Source organism: Colius striatus, chromosome 17 (assembly GCF_028858725.1).
Source record: "Colius striatus isolate bColStr4 chromosome 17, bColStr4.1.hap1, whole genome shotgun sequence".
Classification (NCBI taxonomy): Eukaryota; Metazoa; Chordata; class Aves; order Coliiformes; family Coliidae; genus Colius; species Colius striatus.
In genome coordinates this window covers 8,635,288-8,656,705 of record NC_084775.1, presented here as the reverse complement: position 1 = coordinate 8,656,705, position 21,418 = coordinate 8,635,288, and the positions used below count along the sequence as shown (strand labels likewise).

Here is a 21,418-nt window from a genome sequence, read left to right as displayed (position 1 = left end):
TTGAGCCTGCTTTGAGCAGGAAGCTGGCACAAGTGACCTCTCACAGTGTCTTTCAACCTAGCTGTTCTCTGTAGCTTGTTAATTGATTACAAAGTCAGCCAAAAAAAGATCTGTCTGCACAAAAACTCAGGGATTTTTAGGGACAATTATTTTTCCAAAACAACTTAATCCATGACAGCTAGCTAGATGACTCAGATGAGAAGAAGAATGAGAGAGTCCATTTGCCCATGTGAACCTGGGAAAGGAGCATATATGCAAAATGCATCTTAATTGGTGGATCATGCTGACTGACTTTCCCCAACACCCCCTCCCCAGTATGGCTTTTTTAGAAGACAAGTATGTTTTTACTTGTAAAGATACTTTGGTGTCAACATAGTAGACCACAGAGTCCTCACAACACTACATTAATCAGTCTTCAAGGGTCCACTTATAACAGCTAATGAAGGGGTAGAGAAAGGGAAATAAAAATGAAGTAGTTGTGTGATTCTGAACTAATTGCAAATTGAAGTACTGGAGATGAGGCAAGGAAACTAATGCAGCCCAGACAGGGAAGGTAGGTGCAGTAAGGTGTCTAGGTTTCTTTCCACTTTTGCTTGAATGTTATTATTGTTAATGGAGAGCTTTAATCATGGAGTTAATCTGAAAATTAAACTGTAACGTCAAATAGCCTGTGCATTTTAAATTGCAGGAGTCACTGAAGCTCATTAGTCAGACTGAAGCTGCAGTTGTGCTTTGCAGAAAAGCAGATAAAGAGAATAAAAAAATTAAGACTTCTGTTTTCTCAGCACTAATTTCTAGTGCATTTACCTGCACAGCTGCTGCAGTCCTATTATCTGACTCATTACTTTGTAAAACACTTTGAGGTATCTTGATTGTGAAAGCTGCTGTATAAAGACATATTTATTTCTATAACCCTGAGTGCTGTGCACTGGCTTAAAAGCTCCCCCTTTCTCCAACATGACAGGGGAATGGTATGACTTAATGTGCCATATACCTCTAACTGTGGATTGAAGAAAAATGACCTTGAACTGAGAGGCAGGCATTTTACATTGTAAAGCAGACACTTAAATTTACCTGTCAACTGAAGGCAGAGGGAACCTTACCTCTGCATGGTTTAGAAAGCAATGTCAATCCAACTCTTCATTTCTCTGAACCCACTGAGAACTTGATTGCTTACCCAGGCATTTTCAGGTGATCAGTGTGAATGATGATCAGTATGTGGTAGAAAGGAGAGCACTTTTATTTTGGCCTCTCAGGCCATTAATTTCTGCCCTGAATTTTCTGCGTCGTGGTCATAGGGAAAACTGAAAGTCTGTAATAGCACAGAACATCATTTGCCTGTTGTGGAATAGACCATAATTCAGCCTTATCTGGAAGGAGGTTATGCAAAGACCAATCTTTGCATCTCATGTCCAGTTCAGTCATATTTTGCTTCTTACTGTACTGAATATATGATTGCTTCTTTAGGAGACATTTAGAGTAACTTCACATTCTCTTTTGCTGGTAGAATCAATAAAATTCAAGTACCTGATGCACAGTGACAGTCTACTTGAAACAGGCCAAGTCTAGATGGGCAAGTCAGAAAGTGTGGGAGAGGAAAGGGTGATATGGGCTTCTGAAGTGAGTTGTGCAGTTACATGGCATTTCAGTGGTAGAGCTGGGAACAGGTGAGGTTTCCCAATTCCTAAGGCACTATCTGTTTGGAAATGTGAGTTGTTCTTGTCCCACTCATACCAAGCCAGAAAGAATATTTAATGAGATTTGGTTTGAGACCTCTAAAATAACAACCAGCAAACCTGTAACTATGATTGAGGTCTTGCTGAGAGCTTAAAAACAATGAGTAAGAAAAGCGTTTCCAAAGGCATTCAAAATGTGAGATGACAAGAGTAAGATCTAGAGAAAGGATCTGCCTTAACTGGAGTGTCCCCAGTGGCCTTTAAGCACTTAAGAAATTGGAAGTGTGCATTTGATGCAAATGCAGGTTTCTCACTCCCCTTTGAGGAATACTTTGCACATTGAGTCATAAAATGTGCTAGAGAAGTGTGAGTTGCCTTTTGTGCTCTGCAGCTGCCTTAAGAGGAGAGATGAGAAATGTCAAGGATGACTCCATTGTTAGTTACATTGCAGTGTGTTTGGGTTTCTGGAGGTATGAGAAAGTGTGGATGTTAGGAGTCTGAGACCTAATCTCATTTATTCAATTCCGTGGTCACAGCTTCCAGGAGAGCACTCGCCTTTGAGAGTGCTGGTGTCTAAAATGATAGGCTTGGTAAAGGCATATGAGACTTAGATTTGTGCAATTCTGCAAGGCTTTACCTAACAGTTAAATCTTAACAATCAAGTCCTTTCCAAATCCTGCATACCTGTTTGCTGAAAGCAGTGCTGAGCTGCAGCCCATTGAAATGAAACTATACTGGTAGTTTTCTGTGTAGCTGGTTCTCAGCTTCCCTGAAACACTTAAAATTTGGTGCCACTCTTCTCTCTGTAGCCTGGAGGCCTATTTCTAGATCCAGCTACAGACTCTGGCGGCCCATGGGAAGCCATCAAGGCATTCATAACACTGCCTTGCATATATGAATAATTAGCAATGGGTATAGATTGTAACAGGATGGGAATTTCAATGCTCTTGAGGAAGTATCTCACCTTATTTACACTTACACTGACATTTTCAGAGTTTTCTATAGGCATGAACAACTTTCACACTATAAATGTCAGCTTCTGATTAGAATCTTTTCCATGGGTAGTTTTAAGCTCAATTTTTAATTGCACAATATTACCATAAGAAAGCTGCATTGAAATTGAAAACTGCCCTAAACAAAGTGGCTATTGGGTTAGGGATCTTTTCACTACCTCTAACAATGTTAAATGGGCCCAAGCTGTCAGAGTTGCTTTGTGGGCACTGTATGCTGTGGCTTTGTGGTAAAAATTCTCATATGACATCCTGGTGGTTTATGAATGTGGGCCACTCCTGTAGGATGGTAAAGATGGGCCCAGGCTGCAACTGGCTGCTGTGTAATGTTCCCCCATTGCCTCTTAAAAAATGTTGTACTTCCTCTGTTAATTTCAGCTAGATACCTCATTCATTGCTACATGCTGTACATTCCTTTTTGCTCTTGCAAACAGATATATTTATGGTTGTGAGATATGTGTGTGTTCAGCCAGCTAAGGCTTCAGAGAGCTACTTCTGTCCAGCTTGTCCTATCTCACATTGTGGTCTAAATTTAAGTTTCATAACTAGATCCATGTTTCCACTAAACCTAGAAGTCTACGGGCAAAGCAGGTTTTATGTCAGTTCTGTGATGATCAGCTGTTCAGTCAGTGCATCAAACAGCTGATGCTGTTTATGTTTAATAGAAACTTATTTTTCTAAGAAGCTGCAGGAAATGGTTGTCAGAGAGTTACTCCTTCACTCTGTCTTCCATGTGGCATGGCCCAGTGCAATCCAATTCACATGAGGGAGGAGCAACAACATATTTTCTTCCCTCTCATCATCTGTAGTCCCTGCCTGGGATACAGTCCTCTGAGGATGGGTGGAAAATCTCTGTTCTTGAAGCAATCAGGGTTTCTAGCTTCTGCTGAAATCCATGAGAATATAATACCCACATACTGTACTTTGAGAACTTAGGCCACAAGGTCCCTTTTTTTGTTAGAGAAATTGAAGAACACCTTCTGTTCATGCTGTTTCCACTCTGGCCTGACGTTTGTTTGACCTTGAAAACATTAAATTCTCTGTTAGAGATGCTTGGGAGATACTTGAATCACCTGGCAGCAGCATAGTGACTGTAATTGAGACAGATTAGAGGCACTGGGCTGCCTTTGGGTGCATGTGGCAGCTTTCATGAAACAGAGAGGAACTAAAACACATTTTTGACTTTGGAAGCTGTAGCAGGAATTAATTAGCAATTTCAGGACACAAACAGGATTGGTGGAAGTGTTTGGGCTGGCATATAATAAATTATTCAATAACATGAGGGAATCTTTCCATATGGTACTTGCTTATAAAATGCTTATAAAGGCAAGATTGCAAGACTCTGCTTGGAATGAACCAAACAGGTTTCCATCATCAGTCTTGGTGATTAGGAATCACTGACCTTTCATTTCTCTAGGCTGAGTGGAGCTGCTAGCTTCCTCTCAGCTTAGATACTGAAAACCTTTCCCAAAAATAGGTTAGTTGTTTATATACAAGTATTTCCTTCTTACTGGGAAGTATTCTGAAGTGTTTGATGTTTCTGTGAGGGCGGTTCCACTGGAGAATAGACAGATTTCTTCTTCCTTCTTATTTGAGGAATTCAAGCTGTTGTGGAGTTCTTCTGCCCTTCACTGTCTTAAGCAGATGGGCCTCTAACAAGCAACTGTGAATTGGTCTGAATAACCAAATACCTGTGTAATGGCTTATGACCATTTATGAGGCTTTATATAAAAATCATGATGAGAAGTAGATTCGGTGAAGCATGAGTAACCCAGAAAGAAGCTTTCAAATTGGCTTCCAAGCGTAGCTCAATGTGTGTGAGCTCGGAAAGATTTAGGTTTTCTCCTTTAAGTTGTTTTTCCCTTGACACTGAAGATAAAACTCAGACAGTCTGCAAAGGGGAGAACCTGACAGGCGCCAGCCCAAGTGGAAATCCTGTCTGTCGATCCTTGTCTGTCGCGGCTCTAAGCAGTGCCCATTGCTGATCCATCCAGACACTTGTCAGGAGTGTGCAGGCATTCAAACCACAGCAGAGAGTCCCTCAGCAGCAGGACAGTGTTTTGAAGCACAGTCAGTAGAAACCCCCATAGTCCCATACCTGACAGAGCAATCCTGTTTATGCAAATTCCCGAGTGATGGAGGATTTGGGTTTGCTTTTCTGCTTAAGATGTAATGCCAGTGCTGCAGCACACGAAGGCAGAGAAGGGCTGATCCTACAGGTGCTGTGGATCCCTTCACATCTCGTCTCACCACAAGCCTGTTGGAGAGAAGGAGCATCCATGGAGGTCTGGAGGAGTGTGGCTACTGCATCCAGGCAGCCAGTGGCCACTTGCTGCAGCCACCCACACTGACACCAGCCAGGCTGCTCAAGCTGCTGGCTGTGGCCTGTTCTTGGCTGCCAGCTCTGCAGAACCTCCTCATGGGTGGGCAGGCACAGAGCTCTTGGGTCTGACAGCTGCTTCCCACCTGATGCTGGGCTGTTTGCACCATGGCTTCTTTTGCACTCCGCAGCCCTTCACAAGACATGGAAGAAGATAAGCAACGTGCAGAGATAATAAAGAGTTCTGTGTTTTTTCTGCCTTTCTTGGGTAACTCAGTACTTAATGTCTGAGGGTGTGTAGATGTTTCAGCTAAATAAGTATTACCAGGTAGGCTTTTTTGTGTTGCTGTGCAGCTAGTTCTCTGCAGTGCTGTTTCCCTTTTTCTGTGCTTCACTGCTTGCTGCGGCTTTCTGACAGTTTATAAAGCTGTTAAAACATTTAAACAGTTCTGAATAACGTCAGAATCTTTTTAATAAGTTTACTGAAGTGGCATCTGGAGCTAAGGACTAATGTATGATTCCTTTTGCAGTAAGCTTTTCTCAGCAGACAGGTTTCTGCTACTGAGCTGGGAGGAAGCTAAAAGCTCGTTAGCTTCCTGCAGTCAAAGCAGCTGATTGGCATCTGGAACTGTGAAACTGAGTTTTACAGGGGCTTGAGGCCAAAAAAGGGCAATCTGGAACACATGATCCTTAGTTAAACACACACAAAAGACCAGGGGAAAGAAAAGGGTAACTCCAGGCAGCTATAAGTGGAAGGAAGGAGTCCGTTAACCACTGCTATTTATTTTCAGTGATGGCTCTAGTTCGGAGACAGTTTTATGTTATGAGACTCTTGGACTTGTTGACAAGATACAAAAAGCAACACATATTTTATTAATGGACATGGCTGTGGTGTGGGTTTGTGGGGATTTTTAATGACCTTTCCTTCAGGGAATCACTGAGTATCTCTGTTCCTCTTTAATAAACACATACACAGTAAGCTCAAACCTTCTGATAGTTGTGCTGGACAAGTAGACACCTGTACTGGTAACAGCAGTGAGAAGAGGGTCTCTCAGATCTCAGGTCTGTTTAGCTACATCACATGTCAGCTATGATCAGAAAAGCAGTAGCATGCTTTACTGGGCTTGAATGTAGGTTTTGTAAGGAAAACAGTTTTACCTGGATTTGACTTTTTTCAGTTGAAGGAAAAGTCCCTGAAAACACAAGCTGTGGCATGTATACATGAATGTACACTTGTAAAATCACATTTGTTTATGTAATGTGAGAAGTAATAGTTTTCTTCAAGTTGCTAATCCTCATTAGCTCTGCCAGCCATTTATTACTTTTGTTCCTTTGGGAAAGCATAGCTAAATGGAGAAGTCTTGCAATATGCTCCAAGAAGCAGTGAATTCACACCCTACCAAGGCAGAAAGTAAAGCAGGTTCCAGCCTGGAGATTGCTCCATTTGACAGCTTTCCCCATTAAGAAGAGAGGTCCATTTTCACACCTCCTTGTGTAAATGAGGCATTCTATAGTGTTGCCTGGTTACTGTGTCTTTCCAGAGTTGCAAGTAGGGAAGGACCTTTGGCTGTGGTGTTTGGATTTCATGGCATCCCCACATGTTCTTGGCTTGTACTTGCAGCTCTGAGGACAGTAAGTTGACACCTCCCTGGGTTTCTGTATTATCTACTTGGTTTAACTGGCCCAAATGCCAGACAAGCCAGACTGGCTGGACAGTGTTCTTGTTTCTAGTGTGGATAGTGCAGTCCTTGCAGTTTTTATCTGTGACTGGAAAGGAGAGGTGACAAAGCTGTTTGGTGCCATGCACAAGGAGACATCCCTCAGGGTGTGCTGATCAGTCAGCAAGCACTACTGTCTGTGTCCTTTCAGAAAGGAGAAAGAAGAAGTCAGTCATGTGTAATTCTGGATCCTGGCAGAGACGGGAACAGACATGTCAGAAGCACCCATGGTCAACTGTAGCAGCAGCACTGAGGTCTAGAAGACTATGGATATTTGACCTTGTCCACTGTTGTTCTAATATTCCAGCATCTGGAGATTCAGGTTTTCCCTCTAAGGGAAGCGTGACATGATGGATGACACACTTGGTATTGATCTTGTGTGCATGGGCCAAATTGCTGTCTAAGAAGTCCACAGTGTGATGCACATCATCACTGTGTCCTTCTGTATCAGCTGTTGGAGCTGTGTTCTCCAACCTGAAAGGTTCAGGAAGAGGCTTCCCTGGAGGCAGCAGGCAACATTGCCTGCATCTCAGAGCATTTGCATTGCTACTTTCCTGGCATATTGATCCACTATCAGTGATAAGCCTAATCTGTCTTTTTACCTAAAATACTGTAGTGGTTGAGACAAGGGTAAGGAACATCTCCTAAGACTACTGCAGACAAAGAATTTCTCCAGGCAAGAAGAGTGTTGAGCCCTAGTGTCAAGCCTTAGGTGTGCTGGAGGTACCACTGCAGCAGCAATGTCATGCTGTGAAACGCTGCAGAGCTGGCAGACCTTTGGTGCTAATGAGTTTCCTATTCCCTTGTGTGTAAGAGCCAGGATTTTGAACCAAGTCCCATTTTGAGATTTTGCAGTGGTGATGCAGGGCTACAGTGTGTTGTGGGAGCTTTGCAGGCACCATGGCAAGCTGGTTATGGGAAAAAGGGAAACTGTGCTTCCAAACAGATTGTGTTTGAATGTAGCTCACAAAGCAGAGACTCCATTGTGTGTTCTGGGGGTGAGAGAGAGGGATTGTGATTTAGTGCTAGATTTTTAGGTACAAGTTACATATTAAAACAGGCTTGCTTTGGGTATAACATATTCCCTTTAAAAGGAAATATGTTCAGTTATCACTGTGAAGTAAATAAAAATAACTTTGGATCAGAGAAACCGGTGAGAGAGCAAGTGTTAATATTTTATGTACTGTACTTAACGTCTCCAAGGTCAGCTGCAAGTCTTCTGGGACTGGGGTAAGGGAAGCTGTTTACATGAACCATCCATTTTAATCATTCAGCCAAAGGGCTTAACGTTAACTTCAGGTCCGGTGAAAACAAAACAATGCCAAAGGTGACCTCAGAATGCTTAAATGTGCCTCCTCTCCCTTGTCAATGGAGGCCTTTAGCAGCTCTTCCTCCTCTACATCAGCCTGGCTGCGGGGTATGTCCTGCCCTGCAGTAACAGCCCAACAGGGACAGTGGAGCTAGGAGCTTGGGTAGTGCTCTAGTTATCTGCAGCAACTTTCAGATCCTTATTAAGTATTGGTCCTCCAGAGCCTTTGCTCTGATTAGTGCAGAGGAGAGAGAAGGTTGTTAACGGAACATCCCAGTTGCCAAGAGACTTAACTGCATATGCTTGAAAAAAAGCCTTTGTTATTGGGCAGCGTGTCAAATGCTGTTGGGGAAAACACTGCTTGCAGGTCCTTTGGAAAGCAAAAGGCTGTGTTAGCTTCAAGTGCTCACAGAAAACAGAAGTGTTGGGACTTACACAAGGTCAAAATGGGCTGTGTTTAATTGAGCCATCTCTTTGTTGAATTACATATTCTTTGGATATGAAGTGGAACATAACCAACCTTTTACAAAGCACTCTCTAATAGAAGATACTTTGGTGACAGCTTGTGGAGCTTGGGAAATGTAAAGAAGAATAGAAATAGCAAAAGACAGTTTGCTTTCCCAGCCATCCTTATTTCTCCTATGCTGCCTTGCTTTCCTATTTCCTTTGCTTTGCTGCCTTGCTGCCTCCCCTGCAGCCAGCCTAGCTCCTTGTGTTGGTTTTTTGCATACCTCCAAGCTTGGTAGTGCTGGTAACATTCCTGTTCCATCCTCTGGAGTGGGGAATTGCCTGCCTCACTAGCGTGCCATTGCTGCTCTCATTGTGGGAATACGTGTAAACTGGGAAGAGTTTACATGGTTTTACAACTTGCCTGTGACTTAGGTTAGTTGGAAAGGTCACACACTATGGTGTTCATTTGCTGAATAGGAAAAACTCCGCTTAAATGTTTCCTCAAGCCTCGTTTGAGTCTCGTGTGTCCTATATTGTTCTGGCTGTTCTTTTCAATACTACTCAAAGGCTGTTCTGTCTGTCTTCAGAGCTCCTGCTCAGACGTGAATGCTGCATTCATGATTGAATCTCTGCAGTAAGTGTACTACCTGTCCTGACTTGTACATTGAAGTGAAAGCTATGGGGACTGTTCAGGACTTTCCACCTATTATTTCTTCTTCGCTCATTGCATAAGTTTGCTGTTGGTATGACACTCAGTATTCTACATGTATCTGCATCGAGCTGCATTCTCCATCGATTATGCCAAGCATTTGGCTCTTGGAGCTGCCTGCGTCGCCGCTACTGTTAAGCCTTTCAATTAGAAGAATCTTGCAAGTTTATGTTGGCATTCAAGCTGCTGTATGCACCGGGTGCTGAAGCACAGCATACAGATGGAATGGAGCTGATGGGTCGGGTTTTTTAAGGATCTGATTACTGTTTTTACAAAAGTAAGCAGCTGCCTCTCCCCATCCTTCTCTGGGGTTTTTCATGTAGTCTGCTGCAAAACCATGCTGCGAGGTGAGGCATTCCTGGGGAGGGAGGGTTGAACTGCTGGGCTGATGTGCTGCTTACATGTTCTGAAAACATTCCTGTAGCAAATAATCCTGAACTCCAGTTCACAAAACATGCAAACAATGAACTGCAGAGGCTGTCATGAAGTTACCGGCCTGTTGTCAGCAGAGGACAAGAGTCTGTGGAGCTTTTCTTCCTTGCAAGAATCAGATCGTTGGTCTCCTTAACCGACATATTTCATTACTTTGGGGGTTGTTTTCTTTTGGCTCGTAGCTTCCGAGCAGCTTCGGGAGCCGGCTGCTCGCCGTGACCTTGCAGCGGAGCGGCGGTTCGGGCTCCTCTCGCCCCATCTGCCGGTGGCCGCTGGACAGCGGCTCATTCCTTCCCCTTCCATTGCCGCTCCGCACACCTCGGTGCAGTCCTCGGTGCATCTCTTGCCGTAGGGTGATCCCGAAAGGAGTCCAGGTCGTGCTGTGACTTCTCTGTGTTGGGAAGCAAAGCGCAGTAGGTGGGAAATTCGCCTCGGAAGCGCTCCGAATGAGAGCGCTGCTGCAAGCACGCCTGCGGACGCCGCAAGGTTAAGCAGCCGTCAGAGTCCATCTCTATGTGATTTATTTTTTTCTACAGGGCTTATGTTTTATTTATTTTTCTTAATGTTGCCAGCATCTTTCCAGCTCTGTATGAAATTTGCCTTTCTTTTTAAAAGCAGCCCCAGAGCTTTTGTATGGATGGGAGGTGAAGCAGCACCTTTCTGCTACAGCAGTAGAACTCTCATCTGACCAGTATCCACACGTGTGTGATTTCCCATGCCTGTAGGGGAAGAGTAAATTCTAAAGGGGAATACTTTTGGCATCCTTGCTCCAAAGAGAGTTGTCTGACTTTGGGATTAAGCTGATGTATCAAGGATAGGCACCTGGTGCAGTATTTTGTTGTTGCCAGAATGTAGCTATGTATAGACACAGGATCAGCATTGCCAAGAGGAAAGCAAATAGGTTTGTGGGGGAGATAATCCAGGAACTGCTGCATCATTCTCAGCACAGGGGCTGAGAGCTGAAGGAATTGAGATGGCTAATCAGCCCCCGTTAATTCCTCAGGTGTTTTCCATTCAGGATTGAAATTGATGTCTGTGCTGTGTTCTGTGGGCAAATAGAAGATAATCCCCTTGGCATGTCCTGGTAGCATGAACTTCACACAAAACTAGTCCATTTGCCAATTCTGAGTAACTCTGACGGGAAGATGCTCATCCTCCATTTTTTCCAGAACAACTACAGTATGTTGGTGGAGACAAGTCTAATGTAGAACATCTTCCTTTGTATACACGTTTGTGCCATTGGCTGGGAGAAGTGCTGAGATGCTGTAAAATGTCTGATGTTTGAGATGACATCAGTGTGTGAGGCATTTTCCATTTCTCTAAACAGCAAAAGTTAATATAGTGAACTTGTTTACTTTGCCTTCTGCAATGAAAAAGGCAATAAATGACTTATCCCCCTGCTTTTCCAGGAGGAAACAGTGTAGATTGCAACTCAGCACAAATCCATAACCAGTGGAGAAGTCTCATTTATTCCAGGAGAAATTACCTTTTAAGGGCAGTGCTGAACCTGAGCTATAATTAAAATAGCTTTTTAAAGAAAAACAATGGGTGTTTTTCTCATTTGATGTATTATCTATCACTAATGACTCTTTTCTCTAATTTCCATTTAAAAAATGGATATAAGCAATTAGCCATGTACTGCACAAAAGCAGCATTACCTGAAAAAAATAATTAAGATGATCTTGAAATTAAGGAAATCAGTTTTGAAGAGAAACAGGTGCTTAATGGAGGTGAGACCAGCTGTGCTTCCCAGGAATGTGCTTGAAGCACTTCATGGAAAAAAAAAGTGTGAGGCCTCCACGCAACACTGGAAGGGAATTTATAATAATTCAGACAAATCACATTCTATAAATAGCAGAGGTGGATTCATTAGGACAGGAGCCAGATGGAGAAAATATAAAACTTGTTTGTTTCTTTTTAAGGGACTATAATGCTTATGAAAAGTGTCAGCTTGCTGTCAATGAGGGAAAAAGCCTCCGGTGCAGCAGTGACTTTCTTGCTATTAGGTTCTCATCTCTGCTAATGAGCAGTGGTCCAGGAGGGGCATTCATAACACTTTGTCTTAGCAGCTCCTGCCTGCCTTTTTCTAGTGGAACGAGGCTGACATAGAAGTGCTGGAAGCATGCAGCATTCGAGGGGAGCAGGGGAGGCATGAGGCAGGGGGAAGAGTTTCATGTATGGTACACAGCACTTGCTAACGCTGTTGAAAACAGGTGTTAATAGGGCAAGAGGTATACATTTAGTTGGAAAGTATGGAGCGAGGTGGGAATCATCCACCAGATGGGCTAAGAGGTTATGCCCCCAAGCAGGAATGTACTGGTGATTGGTAGAGGAAATGCTGTGCCTTATTGAAGAGAGAAGGTGAAGACATTTTTGAGATGCTCTTACATTAGTAAGTAGGAAAAAGGAGAGGCTTTCATGCATGAAGGGAAGTAATGACAGAAAGCGGGTGGGAGGTGCGTGACTGGAATGCAGCTGTGTCCACAGGAGGTAAGCAGAGGTGAGAGGGTTGTTGCATCTTAGTATTCATACCCAGTGAGGTGCTGCAAAGAAGGGTGTCCAGCCAAAAGAGAATGTACAGACTGACAGAAAGGGCGCATTGTAGGCAGCACTTCAATAACAGCAGAGGGTGAATGTGTGGGGGTGTTTCCAGGTATGACAAAATGATGACTAAGCACTTTAAAACAAAGCCATCAGAGAAGAGTGGCTGAACAGTTGTGTCATGTTAAACCATAGGCAAATCTACACTCAAATGTGGAAGCAGTAAACATTCTGTATGAATATTGTCTGTTAATGAACCTGCCTCCATCTCTTCTGCTGATCTCATTTACGTTTCAGCAAAGCTTCCTTAAAAGACAACACAGCATCAAAATTCCAATAAGCTATCCTTAAAGGTCTTTCAAGTATTAGTGTTAGGAAAAGAGCACTACAGACTTACCAGGAAGCAGGGGTTTTTTTGTTGAGGAGTTCTTAGATTGCCAATTCACCTTGTGAAGTGGCAGTGGAGGAAGGTGATCTGAAGGTCATGCTGGAGGCAGATAATCACAAACTTATTTGAGGAACGGAGAAGAGCTATACAACTGTTCATGCTTCATGTATTAAGTAACTACAGTTTTTCCTCAGCATTCAATACAGAGGGCAATGATCCCAATGCAAGGAGAGGACACTGGAGAAGAGGACAGTAAGGGGTCGGGATTGGCAGGATGCCTTTGGCCTTGCCATCTGTTGCGTATCTGTGAGGTGTCGTGTAACAAGCAAGTGGTGGCATTAAAACCAGTCCTGGACACGAAGCAGGTTAACTGCCCAGGCATTTGGGAAGAATGCAGACATGCTGGGGTGCATGTGAGAAGCTGAGCAGGGGTAGCATGAGGCAGCACACTGGAGCTCGTGGATCCTCATACACAGGATCCATCTTTTGGTATGGAGCAAAGAATCCCTTGGCTGATGAAGCGTGCTTTCTTGCTTTCAACGGCATAAATAACCCCTGTATATCCAGAGGGTTAACCTGGCCTGTGTTTATGGGTATGTTATACAAGATTTAAAGTACTGAGTTCTGAGATCTTGACTCACACAGCCCCACAGCAATAACTGCATGAAAAAATCTGGAGAAACAGTTGGGTTTGAAATGTCAGGCTTTAATTTCAGGAAGCCTTTTGCAACAGAAAACTTGTAAAAGAAAAAAGAAGTCTAGAAGATACCAACTGGATAGGGTAGCATTGTTCAGTCTAGGTTTGATCTGAGCTGTCTGAAATACAATCATCTGTGATAGGTGCTGAAAAGTGTGTATATGAGATGGGTGATTTTTGAAGAGAGGAATTGGTATGTGTTTTTAGGTTTCATCACTTGCTTGTGTAAAACCTGATTAGAGTTATACTATGTTTGTAGGACAGCATCTTGTTATGTGAAACACATTCTTTTCATGTGTACAAATAATAAAAAGGAAAAAAACCTTTTTTTTTGCTCCAAACAGGCTTCTCATTTCCTCTTTGCCCAGTCTCATTCACACCTTAGTGCGTTCTTTCATGTTTTCTTTTTCCAGAAATCCTTTCCTAGGTAACATCTGCTGAAATTTACTGAAATCTAAACACCCCAAAAGCCACCAATTCAGAAATAGCTTCCAGATACAGTAACTGTAGATGTTGACTACAGGATGCTTGTGCCTTCCTGCACTCACCAGAACACTTCAGGGATTTTAGTTCGTTCTTATAATCTGAACATCAAGCATGATCCTCGCAATTGTGTTTGTCTGGCAAGTCCTTTAACTGGATGCTTGCTTACTCACCCCTCATTGATGCAGCGTGTCATGCCACACCTTATGAAGAAAGATAGATAAAAATTGCTTCCAACTCAATGCTCCCTTTTTAATGTGGGTAGATGGATAAATGCTAATCCTGTGGATGAGGAAGTAGACACAGATGCTACTGTCAGTTACTCAGCTTCACAAAAGGAATCTGTGGCAATGCTGGGAATAGTTCTCATTCCTGTCATGCTTAAACTGCAAAGCTGATAGGGTGACTCTGGGGATATTTAGTTAACATATGTCTGTCCAAGTCTCCCAGTGTGGTAGGATGCTGGTTCAGGAGCAGCGGTTCACGCTGCTCTTGAACTGAAGTCAGCATTTCTCCCTGCCCCTACCAGCTAGGGATTCTAGTCATTTTGACACCTGCATCTTTCATTTGTCACCTAGGTGTGAGAATGGGGTGGCCAATCTGATAGTGTAGCTTGCCCTCTTTGGCTGTGTTGTTTGTGTCTCTAAAGGCACTGAGACAGATTGGAATTAAAACAAGAGTGCAAGGTGAATTTGCAACTCAATTCTTCAAAGGAAGAATTGCTGCGGACAACAGTTATCACCTTGTTATTACACATAGGTACTCAGCCTGCTGGCAGTATAGAGCATAGCACAGATTTCATTAAAAATTGTCAACCTGCAGACAGACAGAGAGACCTTGAGTCCAGGTGAATGTCCTGTGCGTGAGTTCATGTGTTTGCCATTTTCTACAACTGGATAAAATGTCCTGGACATGGCAGAAGCCTTTCTGTGCTGTAGCTTCCTCTTGGCTGTGGTCTTATTGTGAGTAAAAAACAAACAAACAAAAAAGCTATGTTATGTGTTTATTCATACATTGTTTTTTCTGCTCCTCTTGTGCCTGTTCTCCTCCCACCTGCAGGCTTTGAATTACTGTACCAGCCAGATGTGGTCCGACTGTACCTCTCCATCCTCACAGAAAGTCAGAACTTCAACACTCTGGAAGCTGCAGCAGGTGCTTTGCAGAATCTCAGTGCTGGCAACTGGATGGTGAGTGCAGTCTTCTCTGTAGTCTCTTTTGTCTCCTTTGTCTAAGTAAAGAACAAAGGTATGTTCCATTACAAGTGTGCTGTTGCTTTGTGCATCTACATCTCTCTTAAAAAGGAAGGAGGTGGGAACTCCAAAGAAATTTTTCCCATCTGATTTGGCCACTTAAGTTGTTTTTCATCTTCTGGACAGATGGTGTTTGTGTAGCAGAAGTGTCACTGAGCTCATGACAATTTAACCATGAGTAGGTTTTACTATGTAAACCACTTAACCGTTGCTTTGTCCATTCAGAAAAGCCTGTGATAGATGATTAAGTGTCCTGAATACTTAATTCATTCAATTATCAGATTGCTCACGAAGCTGGACTCCATAGTGTCCTCTGCTATCGTCTCTTGAAGCATCCCCAGCACTAAGCAGGCGCTTCTCTCAAAGGTACGCCTGATCTCTTCTAGAACCACGTGGCAAAGTGGGACTGAGCAACAGCCTGAAGAGCAGCAGGGTGGTGTCTCCAGCTGTCTTGAATACAGTTTATTTTAAAAGCAATCACGAAACAGAAAAAAAGCATGAAATTGGAGGTGCAGAGAGACAACAGATGCTTCGGATGCATTACTGTTCCCTCCAAATGACCTCTTTTTTCCTAATCCAGAGGGAAGTGTTTTCACACTGAGGTGTGTATATAACAGATGCTGTGGATGATGCTTCTTCATTCTATTTCTGTCCTTTTTCCCCAGCAGCTTGCTAAGCTGTAGGATGAATTTCCACATACTTTCTTCCTTAGTGCTTGATGAATTTGAGTGATGGGTTGAGTTATAGATGCATCAGCACACATAACCTAACTAATCTTTGCAGGGAAACAAAAGAATTACATCACTTGAAAGAAATGCCAGGGGCAAAGAAAGGGCAGATATGTTAACTCACAATACTTTGTGTTGTTTCTTTTCTCTTGTGTGTTCTGCTCAGTGGTCTACATACATCCGTGCAACAGTGCGGAAGGAGAGAGGTTTACCAGTGCTGGTGGAGCTGCTCCAGTCTGACTCTGACAAGGTTGTGAGGGCTGTGTCCATTGCCCTGAGAAACCTTTCCATGGATCGTCGCAATAAAGATCTTATAGGTATCTTCTGAACGTGTCTAACCAGACTGGGATCTTGCATAGCCTTGAGAGGCCTCACATTTTCTGTCCCTTGTGCTGAGGATTCATTTTATGTGCAGTTTCCATCTGTGTTACCTGAGATGACTCTGTAGTCATCAAGTGGAGGGCTGTCATCTCAGAATGGGTTTCCAGCCATTTCAAACAAGTTGTGCTTCGAGGGAAATCCCTAACTCAGAAGTAAGCACAGATGTAGATTTTTGCAGGAGAAGGGAATATCTGTAGGTGTGCAGAGGATTGAGTGGATTATGAGGTTTTTTAACTCTTCCTTAGCTCTGGTTGACATTGTGCTTCTAGTCACACATGGTGGTTACAGAGCTGTTTTTCCTTAGGCCTGCTGTTTAGATTAGAGTCTTGCCCTTGGCATGCTGAGCTAACCTGAGGAAGACTAGCAGGCCCTAAAATTGTCCCTTTTTTTCTCACTGCCTCCTTCCCTCCTCATCTCTTTGTGTGGTAGGTCCTTGTAGAAGCTGGACATCTAACAGCTCACTCTTCCTCAAGTTAGTTCAGCAGTGCTCATTAGCTGCTATGCAAATAGGGTAAATAAGAATTCATCTGCCTTTAAGTAGGAATCTTGAAAGATTCAGCTGTGAGTTGAGTTTTCCTCTGGTTGCCTCTGTATTTCACAGATGTGTTTGTTTAAACCATAACCTTGTCAGGCCAGGGAACATTAGTAAAGTGTTTAGGGCCGTCATCAAAGTTGATACTAACAAATAGCAAGGTGAGATTTCGCCTTAATACATCAGGTTCTCTTCTTAGTAGTTCAGGAGTGTAGCCAGGCAAATGGTACAGACGGACACCTGGGAGTAATAAACTCCGGACTCCTCGCTTTTTCTCCAGTACTACACACTGAGAAGGCTAACTGCACCCAGGAGGAAATACTCTTACCTTTTGTGGGGGAAGGTTAATAAATGCATGGCTGCACACCTTGCCCCAGAAGGCCTGTTACAAGGCTAAGTTGAGTAAGCCATGTGCATGTATTAGCATGAATGTGTGGCATTAGCAGCAGCTACTGGATGCTTTTTGCCTCGGGCATTGCAAACTATGATAGATGCTGCCTGTAAAATTCTCAGTAAAGATTGCTGCTTTTTTTCTTGTCAATATTTTTTAGCATTCATGATGAAGGACTTTGTCTTTGGTATCAACTCTCAGTCACCTTGAAATAATGATAAATAGACTGTTAAGTTACAGTCTTGAGGTTCCAAACATGCACAGTATAAAGTTTTTTTAACATGGCAAACACCCTTGAGTTTTATAATTTCGGGGGGGAGCTGAAATGATTATTAGGGCTGCCTGATAGTATCTCTTCTCTTTATCTAGGTAGTTATGCCATGGGTGAGCTGGTAAGAAATTTGCCCAGCAGGCAGCAGAGATCTGCAAAGAACCTGGAAGAGGATACTGTGGTTGCAGTGTTGAATACCATCCATGAAATCATTACTGACAGCTCAGAAAATGCAAGGTCTCTGATCCAGACACAGGGCATTCAGAAGCTGGTAGCTATCAGCAAGTCAAGGTAAGCAACAGGTGAAAGTAAAATGCATAAGAACTCACTACAAACATGAAAATGTCCCTATGAACAGCAGCTTTTGCATTGTGAAAGTATTAAAGCAACCCAGCCTTTCAGAGCCTTGAATTTCAGAGTGATTAATACATATGCCTTAAAAAGTCAGCACCTTTACTAGATCTACTTGATTAAAACCAAAGTTAATTGAGTAGTCACTTCAGCCCTGTTAAGACATGCTCTGTCCTTGTTAGATACACGTTAGCATTGTGTATGTGTTTAGTAGACACCATTTGATCTTTAGTGTGGGAGACCTTTTTCGTGTGGCAGCTGTTCCATTCCTGGAACATGAGGGATGAAATCTGTTTGATCGTGTCTTTCAAGTGAAATAGTTAAAGATGCGCAGTTGTTTTGGTCAAAGGGCTGGTGGTGGTAATTTGAAGTGACCAATTTTCACTCTGCCATTCGGTTCAATATTGTGTCCTGACTGCTTTAGCGGAAAGTCTGTTTTGTATAGTTCAGCCAGTCAGACATGGGCTGCTTTATAGATTTGAAAAGTGGATTAGATTCTGGATTTGGGTTTTGTAAGTAAATCTTGGCAGGACAGAATCCATCTGTCTTCTGTTTATGACAGCTACAGGACAAAAGAGTCACTCTGGCCTCAGTTTTGCCCAGCAACCCATGTGAAAACCCAGAAATCTGCACAATTTACAACTTTTGTGCTTTTTCTGTCAGTAAATACCTGTATACATGAAGTCACTGAATGATTTCACATATATTCTATAGCTTATATGTTCAAACCATGTATGGAGTACTAGGTATCTCCTGGATATTACTGTGCTGGTGCAAGGAAGTCAGCATGTGAGTAGTGTTCTATTGCTTGCTACTAAAGCTCCAATTGTATCTTGCAAATCAGCCAGTCTCCCAGAGAAACAAAAGCAGCATCTCACGTTCTTCAGATGATCTGGAGCTATAAAGAACTACGAAACGCCCTACAGAAGGATGGCTGGAACAAATCACACTTCCAGGTAAAGATACTGTGTCTTAGATTTAGTTAGTAGCTATGGAAATGCTTGAGCAGAAGTTATCCTCATAGATTATGGACTGTGGCTCTTTTCTCAGTGACAGAACAGTGTATTGTGATCCATTTAGCCACAGCATCATGCATATACTTGCTGGGTGTGTTTTTCAGTGGTCTATGAAATGTAGCTCTCTAAGGTTTTGGAAGTATGCCACCTTGTACAGGCCAAATGCTTTACTGAAGGAAGCATAAGCATGTCTTTTGTCAGTTGTCTCTCATTTGAAATGATCCATCTAGCACCATGGGGCAGCCACCTGTTCTTGACATGCAGCCTCCTCCTCTTTCCTTATGAAAGGTTTTGCTCCTTGTTACACTGCTGCTGTTTTGATAACAGGAGAAGCATTCCACCAACAAATCTATAGGAAAATTAGAAAATACTCCAGTGCCATATTATCAATAGAAGGGGGGCTTAGCAGCATTCTGTGATCTCTCTCTATGCTGTTGGTTTGTTTACTTTCTGGTTTGATTTCCACAAGCAGCAGTGTCATATCTATGTGGTTTTTGTCTCGTAGTCTGTTTCTGCAGCTCCAAAGGGTTCCAAAGGTACTGCTGGCAGGTCTGGCTATGATGACAGCACTTTGCCTTTGGTGGATAAAAGTCAAGGTCAGTTCTGCTCTTTATCAGTTTTCCTATGATGCTTTGCTTGTTGGTTTGTTTGGGTTTTTTTCTGGATTTGCCACATCAATGTTTTGGGAGTGATGGGCCAGGAGTGAGAGGGGCAAAAATCTGTTATTGATGAGGTGCTTTTTACCTCATGGTTCCAAAATGATCAACGCTGGATATGGATGGAATTCCTTTCCATGTGGGATGTATGCTGCTAATGGTGTTTCCTCAGCTTGTGTGCAGCATAGTCAGCTAAATCTTCCTGGGAGATTTTAGGATAGACATGAGTTGGAACTTCAAAAGAAGACAACAGCCTTGTTTGACAGTGTTTTATATGAACAAATTGAGCCTTCAGCCAGGTGGTAGGCTTGGCCTTACCCTTACTCAATACTGGAGACTCTTCCTTTCTAGATAAATGTGTCTCTTTTGGCAGTGCCTCTTCCTCTACCATGTAGTTCCTTTCACTGGAAACAGTTTATGCAAACACTGGCTAAACCTGTCTGTGCCTGTTCTTCAGGCCCGATGCAGCTGTACCAACACTGGTGTAGCTCCAGCTTTGGTTTTGTTATGATTGTCTCTGAATCTGGTTCTGGTTTCTAGCACTCCAGTGTCAAAATTTCTTTTCGGAACTATTTAGTCTCCTACAGCAGAGTTAGCCATGTTGCCCTTTACCTGATTTAACTGCAGATTACTGCAGAAAGGACAGCCCTGTGCTGCCTTGCCTCTTTTCACCTTGCTTGTCTTTGATCAAATCTGTCAGATTATGCAGACTGAGGATGACTTGGGTCAGTTTGCTGATCTGACAATAAATTTCTTGTTTTCTTTGTGAGTTAGCTTTCTGTTGGCTCAGCAGGCTGCTAGATTGAGTTGTGTGCCATGTGAAGCTGCACCCTTACTTGTTTTCTTTCTCTTACATTCTGGAGAGACCAGAGAGAAGCTTCTTAAATAGCAGCAAAATTGCAAATTGATTTCTGTTACCATTTAGAGAGAGGGAGTTCCATATTACAGTGCCAAAGCAGAAAATGTAGGGACTGCTTGGGCTCTCTGGAGAGCTTAAATAAAATTTCCCTTTCTGAATGGATAAAAATTGAATAGTTTGGTGTCTTGGTTTGGGTATTTTTTTTTTTACAATAGCCTCTGTGTTCAGTGTGACTGGCCCTGTGACTAATTTAAAAGTACCAGGTGTTGAGAAAAGCAAATGTAGCTCAAGTCATTTCAATGTTTCTGTTTTACAGATAACGAGAAGGCTGGGAGTCGTGATATGATACCTATGGATGAACTTGGCCCAGGTAAATTCAGTCATACATCAAGCCCTCTGTCTGTTTCAATAGAGCACACTGTCACTCACAGGAAAGTTCAGTCATTTCTCTAGGTGATATTCTTTCAGATGGATAAAGCTGACATTTAAAACCAGAACGTTACCTTACAAAGGATTGGTAGTCGTCTTTTTGTTTGTTTATTTCCCCTGTCTTTTTTTTTCCCTTCTCAATACATGTAGAATGTACATATCAATTTCTCCACTACTCTAAGTGTATAATGGAAATATTCTGACCCAGCTTTCATTTTACTCTCTTATCCTTGAGTCAGCTGCATTCCCTATTGCCGATTTGGAAGTCTGGGGATTCAAAAGGAAAAAGAGAGTTGAATATTAACTTCAATATAACACTTGTGTTTAAATCAGTTCTGCCTTTGTTTTCTGTAAGTAAAACAAAAAGTAAGTTATTGTATAAAATATTCCTGGCCTCACCTTTCATTTAACTTTATCTATTGTCAGTGAAGTGCTTTCTGATAAGTTCCATAGTTCTACACTTAAGAGGGTTTTTTTCCTTTACTGAGGTGAAGGTATTGTGTGGTCTCTTGTGAATTTGCTTTTCTTCTTCCAGTTGACATTTGTATTTAAATACCTGTATTAACGTCTCCAAATCAGTTTGACACACTGCTATTTGTGATGGTAGCTGGAAAAAAAATAGCAAGTTAAAACCAAGCTGAAAGCCAGGCTTGTGAGAAGTTAAAATAACAGGTATATATTACCTTTTGTGTTCTTAGAAAAATGAGATGCCACTTGCCATGAATCAACTGTCCATGAGTATTTTGCCTAAGGGAACACTGAAACATTTGTTCTCACAGTGGAAGAAAATCACTTCAGAGAAGGTTGCCTGGCAGGATAGC

General features: G+C 42.6%; 1 protein-coding gene across 15 annotated transcripts in view; it reads left to right on the top strand.

Moving 5' to 3' along the window:
- ARVCF (ARVCF delta catenin family member) overlaps nucleotides 1-21,418 on the top strand; it is a 268,860-nt gene that overhangs the window by 234,313 nt on the left and 13,129 nt on the right. For all 15 annotated transcript variants that reach the window (XM_062010374.1, XM_062010383.1, XM_062010386.1 and 12 more), the window contains 6 exons: nucleotides 14,793-14,920; nucleotides 15,878-16,028; nucleotides 17,385-17,577; nucleotides 18,482-18,593; nucleotides 19,159-19,249; nucleotides 20,485-20,538. In XM_062010374.1, the coding sequence (XP_061866358.1) occupies nucleotides 14,793-14,920; nucleotides 15,878-16,028; nucleotides 17,385-17,577; nucleotides 18,482-18,593; nucleotides 19,159-19,249; nucleotides 20,485-20,538 (729 nt within the window). The remainder of the gene's footprint in view (nucleotides 1-14,792; nucleotides 14,921-15,877; nucleotides 16,029-17,384; nucleotides 17,578-18,481; nucleotides 18,594-19,158; nucleotides 19,250-20,484; nucleotides 20,539-21,418) is intronic.